General features: G+C 55.6%; 1 protein-coding gene across 1 annotated transcript in view; it reads right to left on the bottom strand.

Moving 5' to 3' along the window:
* Positions 1 to 6: 6 nt before the first annotated feature.
* Positions 7 to 18,745, bottom strand: part of atg2a (autophagy related 2A) — a 158,954-nt gene continuing 140,215 nt past the window's right edge. Inside the window, exons 35-38 of the mRNA XM_085975696.1 lie at positions 16,190 to 16,311; positions 14,539 to 14,693; positions 10,189 to 10,341; positions 7 to 2,577 (exon numbers count right to left, since the gene is read on the bottom strand). Of these exons, the coding sequence (XP_085831822.1) occupies positions 2,341 to 2,577; positions 10,189 to 10,341; positions 14,539 to 14,693; positions 16,190 to 16,311 (667 nt within the window). The 3' untranslated portion in view covers positions 7 to 2,340. The remainder of the gene's footprint in view (positions 2,578 to 10,188; positions 10,342 to 14,538; positions 14,694 to 16,189; positions 16,312 to 18,745) is intronic.

Here is an 18,745-nt window from a genome sequence, read left to right as displayed (position 1 = left end):
TGGGCAAATGGGACTTAGTGCGAGTTAGGATAGGGGCAGCACACCTATGCCACATGCACACTACCCTCGTGACCAGGCCTTGAGTAACATCCCACGCGCCCCCATTCCTTCCCCAGCAAGCAGAGCCAGCGCCACCTCTGCTAACTTGTCCAGAGTGCCCATCCTCCACACGTAGGCGATGGCAGCGGCACAATTGGCCGGCTGTTTGGCCACGGAGGGCATCGCAGCCCAGCCCAGCGGTTTGGGACTGGGGGGGGGGGAAATCCGGCTGAGTTTGGTTTGTGTGGCTCCGTCTTGAGATCAGCAAATTCAGCACAGTGGGGGCAGGGGCCCTCCATTGTCCAAAAGTTCCTCAATCACCCCCTCCCTCCCAGATCTCAGAGCAGGGATGCTCCTGCTCAGCAACATAATCCAATATAAACCCCCTCAGTCCAATTTTTGAATTCAATGTAATCTTACCCGCAGTGGCACCGGTCACCCATTGCTGGGGTGATGTCCTCCAGCGTAGCTCCGCCGAACAGCAAGGCTGTGCCGCTCTCCGCGCCGGAGCGGAGCGCGGACACACCGCGCCGGAGCGGAGCGCGGACACACCGCTGTACCTAGCATCTCGGTCAATACTGTCCCGCTTCCTTTCAGTTACCTTTTCAAAGTGGGCTATGCCAAGGTAGTGCGGGGGGGGGGGGGGGGGGGGGGGTAGTTTAACGGTTAATTAGGGCATTCAGTTCCCCCCAACCCCCCTCAAGTTATCTCCCCTGTTCTATGTAGCTCTCAGCCCACTTTATGCGGCAAATTAGCGAGCAGGCGGGTAACCGCACCCCCCCCCCGCCTTCCTGAGGCCGGTCCCTCAGAGGGTGATGCAGCCAGCCCCAGTTTTAACTCCCGCCCTGTGATAATTGCTTGGGCTCCACACGGCCCGTCCTGGAGCGGCAGGGATAATACAGTCCGCGGGGAGGTGACAGCGTCTGCCTCTCCGCGCCCCAGTGCATTGGGGGAGCGATACCTTAAGGGCGTCGGTCAATGAAAAGGCCTGCGATATCTTGTGTTAGCCCTCGCCTGAATCCTGAAAGAGCGTGCCAGGCCCGAGAGCCGGGCACTAATGAGGGAGACATTCAGCGAGGGCAGCAACACAGAGTGCCTGCTTTTACCCAGAGCCTCCCAGGGGATTACTCCTTACCCACGTCTACAGATATTGCCATCATCGCGTGAAGCCCGTGATGGGTGGGGGCACAGGTTTCACAGACACAGCCCTCGCCCAAGGGGACCATCCTTTAGGTGTGAGCCAAAGCAGCCGAATGTTCAACCGACTATTCGACTGCAGCGGGCATCACACACCGCCATTACTCTCGGACTGGATCCCCACAGGGATACAGCCAGTGATTTAAAGCCTTGGTAATGATGCAACTTCTCCCCTCTGGTTAAGGGTTAGATTCCGCATTGAAAGTCCCCACTGGCACCGAGCGTCGGCATTACGAGCGCCCAGGCAGGCACATGGCAAGTCCACCTCTCCTCTCTGCTCAGAGAATGAGCCTCCGCCCCAGGCGGGGTGAGTGGGGGGGCGGGGGCACTGTCTATGCCGTCAGTCTGACTCCAATCCCCCTCTGCAGTTCAGTGCCAACTGGGGTTGTGGGTGGCAGTGCCTGTGCGCGAGGGCTCACAGCCGGCACAGAGAGAGACGGGGGGGGGGCTGTCGCACCTCCCCCCCCTCGCGGTCTGGAGGGGACTCGAACCCAGGTACCCGAGGTCTGACCCCGCCTACCGGAGCACCCGTTCCCCATTCCTACCGGGAAGACATCCCAGTCGCCGTGCAGTAACCGTGGAGGCACGAATCGATGCCAGCCACTTTTTGCAATCAAGTTTTTCAAACACCGCCTGAAAAAGATCAATTCTCTGAAATTAGAATGAGCTTTTATTAAGTTATAGGTTTTAAAACCCCTGGGGTGGGGTGGGGGGGGTCGGGGAGGAACAAGAGAGATTTCCCGAATATATTCAACGTTTTATTTCCGCCCCCACCCGACTGATTAACCCTGGTTCCCGCCACATTCGCGCGCACACGCACACACACATGCGCACACCCAGACAGACAAGAGTCGGTGCAGTTCAGAGGTCACACGGACCGTGCCAAGAAGGGATACCTGGTCTCGCTCACCAGGTCTCGCCGCGTCCGTCCCTCTGGTTAGTTATTCCGCACGAAGAGCTCGAGTTTCTCTTTTTTTTTTTCTTTTGTCGCTAATCTTAAGCGCAGTTCGCTGGAACCCGACAGAAGCTGATGGCACTTTCCTTATTATTAATAACCATAACAAAAAAAGCGAACATAATTCCAAGGGCGAAGATGGCTGGTTCTTATTCCTGGGCTTCGTCCGTGCGCCACTTCAGGCTGTCCTCCTTGCGGGCGTCCGGCTTGATCTGGTTGCGCATCCCCCCGAGGAGGTTGGAGGTGGCCTCCGTGGCCACGATCAGCGGCTTGACCACGGTGGGCGGGATTTGCCTCAGGACCCCGCCCACGGCCCCCGTGATGCCCTTCTGCTCGTGCCCCCTCGCGGCCACGTCGCAGATAGTCTGAGCTGTGTCGATGACGCCCTGGAACAAGAGGCGGGGGGGGGGGGGGGGGGTGGAACGCAGAGGTTAGCAATCAGCTCGGCTCATCATAGGAGGCCATTCAGCCCCTCGAGCCTGTTCCGCCCTTCAATCAGATCGTGGCCGATCTGTACCTTAACTCCATCCATCCGCCTTGGCTCTGTATCTCTTAATAACCGTGGCTAGCAAAATTCTAACGAGCTCAGGTTTAAAGTTATTTATTCAGCTAGTATTTACTGTGGGAGAGAGTTCCACACTTCTAACCCCGTTTGCATGAAGAAGTGTTTCCTAACTTCTTGGTTCCTTATCCCTTAACAGCCTTGCCCAACAAAAATGGGTCAAAGACGTATAGATGGAGTTAAGATACAGCTCCAGGCACGATCTAATTGAATGGCGGAACAGGCTCGAGGGGCTGAATGGCCTCCTATGTTGATGTTTAGATACAAGAATATTACATATATGGCAATTGTTACAGATGAGTATACAGGAAAGGACTATTGACAAGACACTGGGTGGCACCGTGAGTTACACCCAGACTGATAGGATGAGGGGCAATTGCCCCCTCAGCCTCAACAGCCTTTTGGGGGGGAAAGAGTTCCAGATTTCCGCCACCCTTTGTGTGAAGAAGTGCTTCCTGACATCAGCCCTGAACGGCCTGGCTCTAATTTTAAGGTTACGACCCCTTGTTCTGGACTCCCCCCACCAGAGGAAATAGTTTCTCTCTATCAACCCTATTTAATCATCTTAAACACCTTAGTTAGATCACCTCTTAATCCTCGAAACTCGGGGGAATAAAAGCCCCGTCCTCGTAATTTAACCCTTTTACCCCCGGTATCATTCTGGTGAATCTGCACTGCCCCCTCTGAGGCCAGTATATCCTTCCTGAGGGGCAGAGCCCAGGACTGAACACGGTTACTCCAGATGGGGTCTGACCAGAGCCTGTATCCCTCTCGCGCACTCCCGAGGCAGAAGATTATGGCCTAGAAATTCAGTATAGCCACGTTTGGGGCGCTACAGCCGGGCGGCCGCTAAAGTTTGTGCCCGGCGCAACTTGGCGCCACCTTCGCCGATATTCAGTGGCATCGCCCCAAGAGGTTGCTGCTGCGCTAAAACAGGCGATGCACGACTATCATTAGGCGCTAAGCCGGCGGCCCGGGGCGATACCCCCGAGGGCGGGCGCAGCGCAGGTGCGGCGAGCTGCTGACTGAAGGCAGACACTCTGGCACCGGTGAGCTCTTAAAAGGGGGAGGGTGGATTTGTTTGGCTGCCACGCCCTGCACACTGCAGCCCTGAAGCAAGGCCTGACCACTGCTGCTTGATCTGTACAACGCCCAGGACAATGGAGAAGGCCAGGGAGAGAGCGCAGCGCTTCAGCGACGGTGACCTGAGGGTGCTGGTTGGCGCAGTGGAGCGCAGGCGCCATGTTCTGTTCCCTGAAGGTGGCAGGAGGCCACTGCCCAGCGCCTATCGGAAAGCCTGGAGGGAGGTGTCAAACAGGGTGACCTCCAACAGCGTGGTTGCCAGGACTCCTGTACAATGCCGAAAAAAGTTCAACGACCTCACTCGGGTTGTCAGGGTGAGTACCCTTTCCAGTGTCCTCCTCATCCCTGCATGTGCACCTCACTTTATGGGCAAAGGGACCTGAAAGCCCTAATGCCCAGCCCTCATCCAGCAACTATGGGACTGTCATGAAAATCACTTGCACATTCAGGACTTTACACACTGTCAGGGCTATTCCACCATGGGAGGCAGTGCAGACAAGATCAGGGCTTCACACTGTCAGGGCTATTCCACCATGGGAGGCAGTGCAGACAAGATCAGGGCTTCACACTGTCAGGGCTAGTCCACCATGGGAGGCAGTGCAGACAAGATCAGGGCTTCACACTGTCAGGGCTATTCCACCATGGGAGGCAGTGCAGACAAGATCAGGGCTTCACACTGTCAGGGCTATTCCACCATGGGAGGCAGTGCAGACAAGATCAGGGCTTCACACTGTCAGGGCTAGTCCACCATGGGAGGCAGTGCAGACAAGATCAGGGCTTCACACTGTCAGGGCTATTCCACCATGGGAGGCAGTGCAGACAAGATCAGGGCTTCACACTGTCAGGGCTAGTCCACCATGGGAGGCAGTGCAGACAAGATCAGGGCTTCACACTGTACTTAGAGGCCGTCCTTTCTCTTGCAGGGCAAGGTGGCGCACAGCTGAAGGCAGCAGCGTGAGACCGGGGGAGGCCATCCTGACCTCAAACAGCTCTCCGACCTGGAGCAGCGTGTGGAGCGCATTATGTCAGGCCGGCTGATTGGCCCCGTCGCCAGTGGAGATGCCGACCCTGTTGTGGGCCCCAATGGTAAGGACATCACCTTTTTGACCTCTCTCTTTCCACTTGCGCCTCAGAACAGCATCCTTTGCCACTGTCGGACCAATGCAGTGCATAGCAGCACTCATGTCTCCCTCACTGCCGCCCTGTCCTCACTCTAAAGCAACTCTTGTGCCTCCCTGCTTTCAGATGGTGATTCGCCAGGTGAGGAGGCGGCCCCTCAAGCTGGCACTGTGTCCGAGTCAGACATAGAGGAGGAGGAAGAGGAAGCCAGCCCATCAGGGACACCCTCAGCCGCGCCAGCCCATGGCGATGATGGGGACACGTCTTCCCTGGAGGGGAGCAGGGGGGAAGGGTCGGAGGAGAGTGAAGCTCCGGGGCCCAGCGGGCTGCAGCAACGCGGGAGGGGTGGGGAAGCTCGGCGGCCTTCTCCCCGGAGGGGGAGTGCGGCCTCCAGTCCTGATACGGTGAGCGCAGAGGAGGTGCAGCTCCTAGCGGAAATGGCCGCCCAGGCTGAGCGCAGGCACACTGAGCTCATGGCTGCAGTGGCAAGGATGCCTGACTCCATAGAGTCTCTGTCAAGGAGTGTGCAGGAATTCGGGGCAGCACAGGCCAGGAGTCTGCAACAATTCAGTGCAGCACAGGCCAGGAGTCTGCAACAATTCAGTGCAGCACAGGCCAGGAGTCTGCAGGACTTCGCGGCAGCACAGGCGGCTTCTAGCCAAGTGCTCAGTCGTGCCGTGCATTCACTGGCTGGTGTCATGCGGACACAGACCAGGGCCACACGGGCACTAACTGCTGCCACCCTCGCTGGATCGGCCAGGCATCGCCAGGGCACTCGCCGTGCCACAGCAGCCCAGCAGTCTGTGTTTCAGCAGATTGCTGCGCATGCTGCAGTGCTGGCCCGTGCGAGTGCCAATGTATCAGGTGACCAGGGAGTACCTGCGATCTGTCAGGTTGGCAGCATTCCTGCAGCCGAAACTGTCACTCCTCCATTGCAGCTGCCACCAGCCGCTGGACAGACTGCTGCCGCCCAAGCAGAGTTGGAGCAGTCAGCAGCCGGCCCCTCCAGGCCCAGAGCTGGTCCAGGCCGACCCCCAAGGGCATCTGCCATCTCGCCATCTGACCCTCAGCAGCCTTCCCCCAGCCTTGCTGCAGCCACTGGGGTCCCATTGAGGAGGAGCTGCAGGGCGGGCAGGGGCCAGTCACGGATGCAAAACGCATCACCCTCGCGGGGGAAAAAGTAGAAGGTGTGGCCAAATGTTTTGTTTCACTTGTAAAGGCCGATACTGGTGTCTTTGTTTTACTTGTAAAGGCCGAGACTGGTCTATTTGATTTTTTGGAAAGGCCGAGACGGGTCTATTTGTTTTTTTGGGGGGGGCTTCTCTCCATTAGTTTGTTATGTGGGAAGGGCACAGAGGTATCAAAGTAATAAATGTTCTTAAATCGCACTGTCCATGCTTTCTTTTGGAAGTCCTGGTTGCCCTGCTCGGCTGAGGGCTTGTGGAGCGGCGACATTCATCTTGTTGGCACAAGCCATTCCCTGAGAGGGGGCCTAGAACCGATGTGCAATAAGCCGCCGACGGGCGGCCCTTGCACTTTCTGCCTCCCTCCTGTGCTGGTCCTCCTCCTCCTCCTCCTCTGGTGGTCCTCCAATGTCTGGTGGCAGTGGCTGAGTCCTGCGGATAGCCAGGTTGTGCAGCATGCAGCACACGACAACGAAATGGGAGACTCGCTCAGGCGAGTACTGTAGGGCTCCTCCTGAACGATCCAGACAGCGGAACCGTTGCTTCAGGACGCCGATTGTTTGCTCAATGATGTTCCTGGTTGCTTGATGGCTGTCATTGTATCCCTCTTCAGCAGGGGTGCGGGGCGCACGGAGCGGGGTCATCAGCCAGGTGCACAAAGGATAGCCTATGTCCCCGAGAAGCCATCCTCGTGGGTGAGGCTGGGCCTGGAACATGTCTGCCACAGAAGTCTGGCGCAGGATGAAGGCATCGTGGCTGCTGCCTGGAAAGCGGGCATTGACAGCTAGGATGAGCTGCCTGTGGTCACACACCAACTGCACGTTGAGCGAATGGTAGCCCTTCCGGTTGCGGTAATCCTCGGCATTCTCCAGAGGTGCCCGCAAAGCCACATGCGTGCAGTCAATGGCGCCCTGCACCATGGGGAAGCCCGCTAATGCTGCAAAGCCCATTGCACGCTGTTGCTGCTTGTCAACGGTCATGGAGAAGGAGATGAACTGACGTCTCCTTCTGAAAAGGGCATTGGTCACCTGGCGGATGCAGCAATGTACCGCAAACTGGGAGATGTTGGAAATGTCCCCAGTAGCGGATTGGAAGGAGCCGGTGGCATAGAAGTTGAGAGACACCGTCACCTTCACTGTCACCGACAGAGACGTCCTGCTCCTCAGCTGTGGCTGCAGATCTCCGCGAAGCAGGTGGCAGATCTCAGTGACTACCACCCTTCTGAATTGCAGCCTCCGAACACACTGCTCGTCAGACATGTTCAGATATGAGAACTGCTGGCGGTATACCCTGGGTGGGTAAGGCCTCCTTTGCCGACGCCTGCTGCCCCTTCTCCGTCTGGCCATGACTGGCACTCTCTCACGGCGTCTCTGAGCCATTTGAATGCAATGGAGAAGCCCAACGTTTCCACCCATTGCAGCCCCCATTATATGTTTCCAATCAATGCTATGGCTCTGAAGTTAAAGACAAGTGCAAAGCTGTGGCCTGAAGCCACAAGTACCTGTGCGAGTGTTGAGCCAAACCAGAAAGCTCTCTACCTTTGTCTCTCTCCAAAGATCCGTCTCTCACAAAGAAGGAGTGTTGCAAAATGGCTGCCATTTCTACTGCAGGAGGAGTGCCCTTTAATTAGCGCCCCCCGCGCCCGGGAACCGTTCCCCTCTACCAGTCGTTGGGGCGCCAGGCGCACAATAGGCCGGCGCCACTGAATTTCCGGTTTGGGGCGCACAAAGGGCGTTGCACCATGAAATGACGTCAGGATCTGCGCACGCAGCTGAGCGCGCGCAAAGGCTTGGCGCCGCCGCTAAATCTTAACTGAAGTTGGCGAGAGGCGCAGATCGCGCTGCGCCCGGGCGCTAGCCGCTTAGCACCCCACATCTCCTCCTCCTAAGGCGCTAGCGGCTGGCGCAAACAACTGAATTTCTAGGCCTATAGGTTCAAGCACCACTCCAGACACGTGAGCCCCTAATCCAGGGCAACACACCCAGTGCCAGTACTGAGGGAGCGCCGCACTGTCGGAGGGGCAGTACTGAGGGAGCGCCGCACTGTCGGAGGGGCAGTACTGAGGGAGCGCCGCACTGTCGGAGGGGCAGTACTGAGGGAGCGCCGCACTGTCGGAGGGGCAGTACTGAGGGAGCGCCGCACTGTCGGAGGGGCAGTACTGAGGGAGCGCCGCACTGTCGGAGGGGCAGTACTGAGGGAGCGCCGCACTGTCGGAGGGGCAGTACTGAGGGAGCGCCGCACTGTCGGAGGGGCAGTACTGAGGGAGCGCCGCACTGTCGGAGGGGCAGTACTGAGGGAGCGCCGCACTGTCGGAGGGGCAGTACTGAGGGAGCGCCGCACTGTCGGAGGGGCAGTACTGAGGGAGCGCCGCACTGTCGGAGGGGCAGTACTGAGGGAGCGCCGCACTGTCGGAGGGGCAGTACTGAGGGAGCGCCGCACTGTCGGAGGGGCAGTACTGAGGGAGCGCCGCACTGTCGGAGGGGCAGTACTGAGGGAGCGCCGCACTGTCGGAGGGGCAGTACTGAGGGAGCGCCGCACTGTTGGAGGTGCCGTGTTTTCAGATGAGACGTTAAACCGAGGCCCCCGTCTGCCCTCTCAGGTGGGTATTAAAATTCCCACGGCCACTGTTGGATGAAGAGTTCTCCTCGTTGTCGTGGACCAACATTCCTCCCTCAACCAACACCACCAGGTTATCTGGTTCAGTGCTGTCTGTGGGATCTTGCTGTGTGAAAACTGGTTGCCGATAACAGTGACTGCAGCTGAAATGCAATGAATTGGAGGCGAGGCGCTTTGGGATGCCCTGGGAACGGGTTAAGATGCGATATAAATGTATGTTCTTTCTTTTTTAATTAATGAATAAAAGTGTGTGTGTGTGTGTGTTTGGAAGGAACTTTACAGGACAGGCAAGGTGACGACCTCACTGGGTTACACGAATTACACAGTATTCACAGCAAAGAAACAGGCCATTCGGCCCAACTGGTCCGTGCCGGTGTTTATGCTCCACACCAGCCTCCTCCCACCCCTCTTCATCTCACCCCATCAGCATAACCTTCCCCCTCATGGGTTTAATCGAGCCTCCCCTTAAATGCATCTTATACTATTCGCCTCAACCACTCCCTGTGGTAGCGAGTTCCACATTCTCAACACTCTCTGGGTAAAGAAGTTTCTCCTGAATTCCCTATTGGATTTATTAGTGACCATCTTACATTGATACCCCTAGCTCTGATCTCCCGCGCAAGTCATCATAGAAATTTACGGCACAGAAGGAGACCATTCGGCCCATCGTGTCCGTGCCGGCCGACAAAGAGCTCTCCACCCTAATCCCACTTTCCAGCTCTTGGTCCGTAGCCCTGTAGGTTACGACACTTCAAGTGCATATCCAAGTACTTTTTAAATGTGATGAGGGTTCCTGCCTCTCCCACCCTTTCAGGCAGTGAGTTCCAGACCCCCACCACCCTCTGGGTGAAAAGATAAATCCTCAAATCCCTTCTACCAATTACTTTAAATCTATGCCCCCCTGGTTATTGACCATTCTGCTAAGGGAAATAGGTCCTTCCTATCCACTCTATCTAAGCCCCTAGGCAAGTGCAAACATCTTCTCTACGTCTACCCTGACATGAATCTTGTCATTCATGTGCAAATGACTTATGAAATGATACTGGGCGGCCTGCTGGTGGCGCTGTCCAGGGAGAGTATAAATACTCGGGCATGGGCCCAGCTTGCTCAGGACATTCTTTAACAGGAACTAGTGAAGGACACAACTAGATCTCCGTGTTGAAAAACAGTTGATTAAAGCCTTGTTTAATACTCAGACCAAGTGCCTAATAGTTTTCTTACGTCATACCCTATCGAACCTCTTCATAATTTTAAAGACCTCGACCAGGTCACCCCTCAGCCTTCTCTTTTCTAGAGAAAAGTGCCCCAGCCTGTTCAATCTTTCTGGATAGCTATAACCTCTCAGTTCTGGTATCATTCTAGTATGAGCTGTGCAGGTAAGAACATAAATCTCACCCTACAGGAGAGATATACACCCACACGCATCCCCTTACCTCTCTGACGGTGTCGTAAGCTTTGGCAACTCCCTCGCGCAAGTCCGCTGGCTGTTGTACCCTCTTGTACTTCTTCAGGTACTTCTTGTCCATGATCGCCTTGGTTACCGGTGGCGTTGGAGACAAGATGTCGTACACAGTCTCCGCAGTGGCCTGTCGGCAAAAGCAGAGCTTAGAACTCAGCCGCAGAGGGCCCAGAACCCTTTCATCTGCATTATCCAAATCGGGCCTAACCCAATTGTGGCTTCTCCAGTCACAAGCCAGGAACCCGAGGGGTCCGCCCCAGGCAAAAACACAAACACGGCGCCTGTCACGATGGCCAGAGGGAAGAGCCAAGTGACATAAAAGAATCGTAGCGCAGGAGGCCATTCGGCCCATCGTGCCTGTGCCCTCTCTCCGAAAGAACACAAGAAACAGGAGCAGTAGGAGGCCATACAGCCACTTCGAGCCTGCTCCGCCAGTCAGTAAGATCATGGATGATCTTCTACCTCTTTCCCGCCCTATCCTCACATCCCTAGATTCCGAGGATCCCTCAGAAAGAGCTCACCCCTCAGTCCCACTCCCTTGCCCATTCCCCATCGCCCTGTGCCCTCTCTCTGGAAGTACTCTCCCCTCAGCCCCACTCCCCTGCCCATTCCATCGCCCTGTGCCCTCTCTCTGAAAGTACTCTCCCCTCAGCCCCACTCCCTTGCCCATTCCCCATCGCCCTGTGCCCTCTCTCTGGAAGTACTCTCCCCTCAGTCCCACTCCCCTGCCCATTCCATCGCCCTGTGCCCTCTCTCTGAAAGTACTCTCCCCTCAGTCCCACTCCCCTGCCCATTCCATCGCCCTGTGCCCTCTCTCTGAAAGTACTCTCCCCTCAGTCCCACTCCCCTGCCCATTCCATCGCCCTGTGCCCTCTCTCTGGAAGTACTCTCCCCTCAGTCCCACTCCCCTGCCCATTCCATCGCCCTGTGCCCTCTCTCTGGAAGTACTCTCCCCTCAGTCCCACTCCCCTGCCCATTCCATCGCCCTGTGCCCTCTCTCTGAAAGTACTCTCCCCTCAGTCCCACTCTCCTGCCCTTTGCCCATTCCCCGGTGCCCTCTCTCTGGAAGTACTCTCCCCTCAGTCCCACTCCCCTGCCCATTCCATCGCCCTGTGCCCTCTCTCTGAAAGTACTCTCCCCTCAGTCCCACTCTCCTGCCCTTTGCCCATTCCCCGGTGCCCTCTCTCTGGAAGTACTCTCCCCAGTCCCACTCCCCTGCCCTTTGCCCATTCCCCATCGCCCTGTGCCCTCTCTGATACAGCTCTCTCCACTCAGTCCCACTCCCCTACCCTTTCCCCATCGCCCTGTGCCCTCTCTCTGAAAGAGCTCTCCCTTTAGTTGCATCCCCTTGCCCCAAACACCTCAAAATGTTTCTTTTTTAGATATTTAACCCCATCCCTTTTAAAAGCGGTTATACATTCTGCTCCCCCACTGTTTCTGGTCGGACAGTCCCTGCCTTAACAACCTTCTGCGTAAAATAATTTCTCCCAATCTCCCTTTGCTGATCTTCAATTGCCTTTAGTTAACCACTCACCAACCACTGCAAATTGTTCTTCCCAATTTACCTATCAAACACCCTCCTAATTTTGACCCCCTCTATCAGATCTCCACTTAACCTTCTCCCTTCCAATGAGAACAGCCCCAGTTTCTCCAGTCTCTCCTCAGAACTGAAGTCTCTCATCATTAATACGTTCTACTTTTCCTTTCTCGCTAATCTGCGTCAGCCGTGCTTCAGTGGATATCTCTCCAAGTCAGAAGGACATGGGTTCGAGTCCCACTCCAAAGACTTGAGCCCATAATCCAGGCTGACACTCCCAGTGCCAGTGCTGAGGGAGCGCCGCCCTGTCGGAGGGGCAGTGCTGAGGGAGCGCCGCCCTGTCGGAGGGGCAGTGCTGAGGGAGCGCCGCCCTGTCGGAGGGGCAGTGCTGAGGGAGCGCCGCCCTGTCGGAGGGGCAGTGCTGAGGGAGCGCCGCCCTGTCGGAGGGGCAGTGCTGAGGGAGCGCCGCCCTGTCGGAGGGGCAGTGCTGAGGGAGCGCCGCCCTGTCGGAGGGGCAGTGCTGAGGGAGCGCCGCCCTGTCGGAGGGGCAGTGCTGAGGGAGCGCCGCCCTGTCGGAGGGGCAGTGCTGAGGGAGCGCCGCCCTGTCGGAGGGGCAGTGCTGAGGGAGCGCCGCCCTGTCGGAGGGGCAGTGCTGAGGGAGCGCCGCCCTGTCGGAGGGGCAGTGCTGAGGGAGCGCCGCCCTGTCGGAGGGGCAGTGCTGAGGGAGCGCCGCCCTGTCGGAGGGGCAGTGCTGAGGGAGCGCCGCCCTGTCGGAGGGGCAGTGCTGAGGGAGCGCCGCCCTGTCGGAGGGGCAGTGCTGAGGGAGCGCCGCCCTGTCGGAGGGGCAGTGCTGAGGGAGCGCCGCCCTGTCGGAGGGGCAGTGCTGAGGGAGCGCCGCCCTGTCGGAGGGGCAGTGCTGAGGGAGCGCCGCACTGTCGGAGGGGCAGTGCTGAGGGAGCGCCGCACTGTCGGAGGGGCAGTGCTGAGGGAGCGCCGCACTGTCGGAGGGGCAGTGCTGAGGGAGCGCCGCACTGTCGGAGGGGCAGTGCTGAGGGAGCGCCGCACTGTCGGAGGGGCAGTGCTGAGGGAGCGCCGCACTGCCGGAGGTGCCGTATTTCGGATGAGCCGTTAAACCAAGGCCCCGTCTGCCCTCTCAGGTGGATGTAAAAGATCCCACGGCCGCTACTGGAAGAAGAGCAGGGGGAGTTCTCCCTGGTGTCCTGGGCCAATATTTATCCCTCAACCAACATCACTAAAACAGATGATCTGGTCATTATCATATTGCCATTGTCGAATTGATGGTTGTGGGATCTTGCTGTGTGCAAATTGGCTGGCACGTTGTTACATTGTGAAATGCTTTTGAATTCGAACTACATCCGGACACAGGTGGACTAATGGATAACTCTACAGAACCCAAATTTCGGCTCCCTCTCCTAAAGATGTGGATTCTTACTGGGGTACAAGTTCCACGTGTGCTCATCGTCCTCTGTTACCTCACCTAGGTGGGCATTCTGCATGCGTGAACCTACACAGTCAGGCTATTTGACTGTGGCGGGCATCACAGCTGATCCCTATCTTGTGCTCTGCCCCATGGTCCTCCCACCACCCCATCCCCAACCCAGGGGTGAATCACAGAAACCCCACAGTGCAGATAGAGGCCATTTCGGCCCATCGAGCCTGCACCGACACATATCCCACCCGATCCCCGTAACCCCTACACCAACACATATCCCACCCTATCCCCGTAACCCCACGTATTTAATCCCCCTAACACTAAGGGTCAATTTATCATAGCCAATCAACCTAACCCGCACATCTTTTGGGCTGTGGGAGGAAACCGGAGCACCCGGAGGAAACCCACGCAAACACGGGGAGAATGTGCAAACTCCACACAGTCACCCGAGGCCGGATTCGAACCCGGGTCCCTGGCGCTGTGAGGCAACAGTGCTAACCACTATGCCACCGTGCTGAGGGGCATCACAATATAGACCAGGAATCCTGGTCTATGTGGCTCATGACCACACATAAGAACATCAGAAGTAAGAGCAGGAGTCGGCCATTTAGCCCCTCGAGCCTGCTCCGCCATTCAATAAGATCATGGCTGATCATCGACCTCAACTCCACTTTCCCGCCCGGTCTCCATATCCTTCGATTCCCCTGGAGTCCAAAAATCCATCGATCTCAGCCTTGAATATACTCAACGACTGAGCCTCCACAGCCCTCTGGGGTAGAGAATTCCAAAGATTCACCGCCCTCTGAGTGAAGAAATTCCTCCTCATCTCAGTCCTAAATGGCCGACCCCTTATCCTGAGACTATGCCCCCTAGTTCTAGACTCTCCAGCCAGGGGAAACATCCTCCCTGCATCGACCCTGTCAATCCCCCTCAGAATCTTGTATGTTTCAATGAGATCACCTCTCATTCTTCTAAACTCCAGAGAGTATCGGCCCATTCTACACAATTTCTCCTCATAGGACAGCCCTCTCACCCCAGGAATCAATCTAGTGAACCTTCGTTGCACCGCCTCCAAGGCAAGTATATCCTTCCTTAGATAAGGAGACCAAAACTGTGCACAGTACTCCAGGTGTGGTCTCACCAAGGCCCTGTACAATTGGAGCAAGACTTCCTTACTCTTATACTCCAACCCTGGGTGTTTAAGTTCCCAAGTTAACCTCCGGGGTGAGGGGGGGGGGGGGGGCGGCGAGCGACGTGTTAAATATTTCCGCACAAATTCGGAACGAATCAAGCGACACGGTGAATCAGCAGTCCGAACCTGCGCACAGCTTTACCTGAATGGCCTGCACCAGTCGGTTGCTCAGCTCCAGGGCTGCAGAGGCAGTGGAGGTACCGAAGGAAGCAGCCCCTCGCTGCAACCCCCGGATAATCCGCCCGTCCTTCCGGTACTGTTCGATCGGCAGCCAGAAGAGATCCCTGAGGCCGTGAACTGCAGGGAGCAGAGAACGCAGTTACGCACGGCAGTGCTGGCTGATACAGCAGGAGAGAAACAAGGAGCGAAGACTCCTGATTCGCAGGTAGAATGATAGGCCATTCGGCCCATCATGCCTGTGCCGGCTCTTTAAAAGAGCTCTCCAATTAGTCCCACTCCCCGCTGCTTTTTCCCCATAGCCTTCTTGAGTAGCTGGTGGGATAAGGATGTTGATTCTACCAGGTTAGAAGACGACAGTCCTGCGAAATGGTACACTTTCCATTTCAGGTACCCAGTGACAACATCAAACATTCCCAGGGCAGGTACAGCACGGGTTAGATACAGAGTAAAGCTCCCTCTACACTGTCCCATCAAACACTCCCAGGGTAGGTACAGCACGGGTTAGATACAGAGTAAAGCTCCCTCTACACTGTCTCGTCGAACACACCCAGGGCAGGTACAGCTCGGGTTAGATATCAAGTAAAGCTCCCTCTGCACTGTCCCATCAAACACTCCCAGGGCAGGTACAGCACGGGTTAGATACAGATTAAAGTGCACTCTACACTGTCCGATCAAACACTCCCAGGGCAGGTACAGCACGGGTTAGATACAGCGTAAAGCTCCCTCTACACTGTCCCATCAAACACTCCCAGGGCAAGTACAGTGCGGGTTCGATACAGAGTAAAGCTCCCTCTACACTGTCCCATCAAACACTCCCAGGGCAAGTATAGTGCGGGTTCGATACAGAGTAAAGCTCCCTCTACACTGCCCTATCAAGGTACCTCAGTCCTATCCTCCCATCTCAGGACCTAGCTGAGCGAGACTGGTTTAAGGGCCAATTTGGGGGAGGTCCCTTGAAGTGGGCTTATGCCCACTGGGGACTGGGCCCCACAAACAACGGACTTGATTAATTGAGAAGTGAAGTTTGAGCAAATTAACAGTGCTGAGAGACAGTGTGGGAGGTTATTAACTTGCCTACTCCCAGAACAGAAATTTCTGAGAAACGGCTATTCCTGGTTCCATTATATTAAAGAGCTTGGGGTTTCCCAATCTGTGCTGCGAATCTTACAGTGGATCGCTCACAAGGTGAATGGATATTTTAAGGGATTTGCTTTAACTTGCATTAACTAATGCAAACCCCACCTTGCCCTCAGGTAGTGTGACGACAGGAGTGTTACTGAAATCCCTCCTTCGCGAATCTCTCGAATTCTCACCTGCCTCCAAGGCACATTCCTACCCCCACGATAACGTCCCCCACCCCCATCCCTCCTGAACACGCCGAGTCTCGTCGTTGTACGGACCCCCCACGCACGTTGGCCCTTTCGCACGGGTGAGCCCGGACGCTGAGCGCAGGCCGGCTATTCGACTGCAGTGGGCCTCACCCGACAGCCTGACAGATGCACTTTCCACCTGGTGAGGTGCCGAGAGCCCTCAGGAGGCGGGGAGCCAGAGCACTGCGCGGCCAAACGCAGTGGCTCACCGTCACCACCCCCCCCCGGGCACTCGCTACTTACACAGTTGTACCACAGAGTGCATGGGCCCCACGCCCCCCAGAATGCCCGGTAGCTGGTTCTTCCTGATATCGGTCAGCCACTCGCTCAAGGCGTAGTTGATCACCTTGTCCACCCCCAGCAGCCTGTGAAAATGACAACAGGCACGGTTATTTTATGCGGAGTGAGCAGTACTGATGCCACTGTGTCAGCCAATGAGTGGGACGTGGGGTGGGATTTACAGCAAACAGAGTCTATTTCACAGCAAGCAGAGTCTATTTCACAGCAAGCAGAGTCTATTTCACAGCAAGCAGAGTCTATTTCACAGCAAGCAGAGTCTATTTCACAGCAAGCAGCGTCTTATTTCACAGCAAGCAGTCTTTACGAACTACAGCAAACAGAACTCATGACCGAAACTACAGCAAAGTCTCCCGATAAAAGCAGGATTATTTCTCCAGCAAAATGCAGTGAGTGGAGGATAGTTACGTAATAGAGCCATAGAGTCATACAGCACAGAAAAAGGCCCTTCGGCCCATCGTGCCCGCGCCGGCCATCAAGCCCTGTCTATTCTAATCCCATTTTCCAGCACTTGGTCCGTAGCCTTGTATGCTATGGCGTTTCAAGTGCTCATCTAAATGCTTCTTGAATGTTGTGAGGGTTCCTGCCTCTACCACCCTTTCAGGCAGTGAGTTCCAGATTCCAACCACCCTCTGGGCGAAAAAGTTTTTCCTCAAATCCCCTCTAAACCTCCTGCCCCTTACCTTGAAACTATGCCCCCTGGTTATTGACCCCTCTACTAAAGGGGAAAAGTTCCTTTCTATCTACCCTATCTATGCCCCTCATAATTTTGTACACCTCAATCAGGTCCCCCCTCAGCCTTCTCTGCTCTAAGGAAAACAACCCCAGCCTGTCCAGTCTCTCTTCATAGCTGAAGTGCTCCAGCCCGGGTAACACCCTGGTGAATCTCCTCTGCACCCTCTCCAATGCAATCACATCCTTCCTATAGTGTGGCGACCAGAACTGCACACAGTATTCCACAAATTGTGCGTGCAAAATCAATCCCAGTCCCTTATAGCAGTGCGGTGGTCTCCGGGCGTGATTGGCGGGGGTAACAACCAATCATCTCCATTCTGGCCGGGACTTGCGGCGGCACTGCACGCAGCCTTATTTATTACACATAACTTCACTTACATGGAGAGTCTAGAGAAGCTGGGGTTGTTCTCCTTAGAGCAGAGAAGATTAAAGGGAGATTTGTTCAAAATTGTGTTTCCGCTGGCAGGAGGGTCGGTAACCAAGAGGACACAGATTGAAGGTAATTGGTAAAAGAACCAGAGTGGGAGATGAGAAGAGATTTTTTTTTAGACGCAGTGAGTTGTTGTGATCTGGAATGCACGGCCTGAAAAGGTGGTGAAAGTTACGATTGAATCTGCTTCCAAGAGAGAATTGGATAAACTTTGAAAGAACGATTGAATTTTTCTCCTCAAAGAGGTGCGACGGACCAAATGGCCTCCTTCTGTGCTGTGTGATTCTGTGGTTATAACAATGCAGCACTGCCAATCTGGTGCCCCCAGGCTTTGAGAAGAGGGGCTCATTGTTGGAAGAACAGTTGTCCCTGCTGCTGCTCGCGTGTCAGAACACTTTCTGCACAATAACCGCACTGTGACCGGCCTCTCTGTCTTAGAACAGTGCGAGAGCAAACACCAACAAAGATGCCCTTTTGGCTGGTGTTGGCTTAGACACAGAGTCGGAGAGAAACATTTCTTGGATTGTCTCGAATGACATTTCATTAGCTACGTAACGATTTTCTTTTTGGAGAGGGAAAGGACACGCAGTGTCCCTGATTTAAAGCACAGCTCACTGCCCACCGACACACAACTCCTTCCTGAAAAATCAGCAGGCTTGCATTTCTGCTCAGTGAATGGCTCTGCTGCTTACAGTGTGGGAGGTCAGTGCTCGGGAATGAGACACGATCCAGTTCAGGCACCCAGTGTCAGTGCCAAACACTCCCAGGGCAGGTACAGCACGGTGTTAGATACAGAGTAAAGCTCCCTCTACACTGTCCCATCAAACACTCCCAGGGCAGGTACAGCACGGGTTAGATACAGAGTAAAGCTCCCTCTACACTGTCCCATCAAACACTCCCAGGGCAGGTACAGCACAGGTTAGATACAGAGTAAAGCTCCCTCTACACTGTCCCATCAAACACTCCCAGGGCAGGTACAGCACGGGTTAGATACAGAGTAAAGCTTCCTCTACACTGTCCCATCAAACACTCCCAGGGCAGGTACAGCACGGGTTAGATACAGAGTAAAGCTCCCTCTACACTGTCCCAACAAACACTCCCAGGGCAGGTCCAGCATGGGTTAGATACAGAGTAAAGCTCCCTCTACACTGTCCCAACAAACACTCCCAGGGCAGGTACAGCACGGGTTAGATGCAGAGTAAAGCTCCCTCTACACTGTACCATCAAACACTCCCAGGGCAGGTACAGCACGAGTTAGATACGGAGTAAAGCTCCCTCTACACTGTCCCATCAAACACTCCCAGGGCAGGTACAGCATGTGGTAAACCACTGTTTGT

Source organism: Somniosus microcephalus, unplaced genomic scaffold (assembly GCF_052327205.1).
Source record: "Somniosus microcephalus isolate GS21.2 unplaced genomic scaffold, FLI_Smic_1.0 unresolved_chr2, whole genome shotgun sequence".
NCBI classification, from domain to species: domain Eukaryota; kingdom Metazoa; phylum Chordata; class Chondrichthyes; order Squaliformes; family Somniosidae; genus Somniosus; species Somniosus microcephalus.
This window is presented reverse-complemented; position numbering and strand designations above follow the sequence as displayed.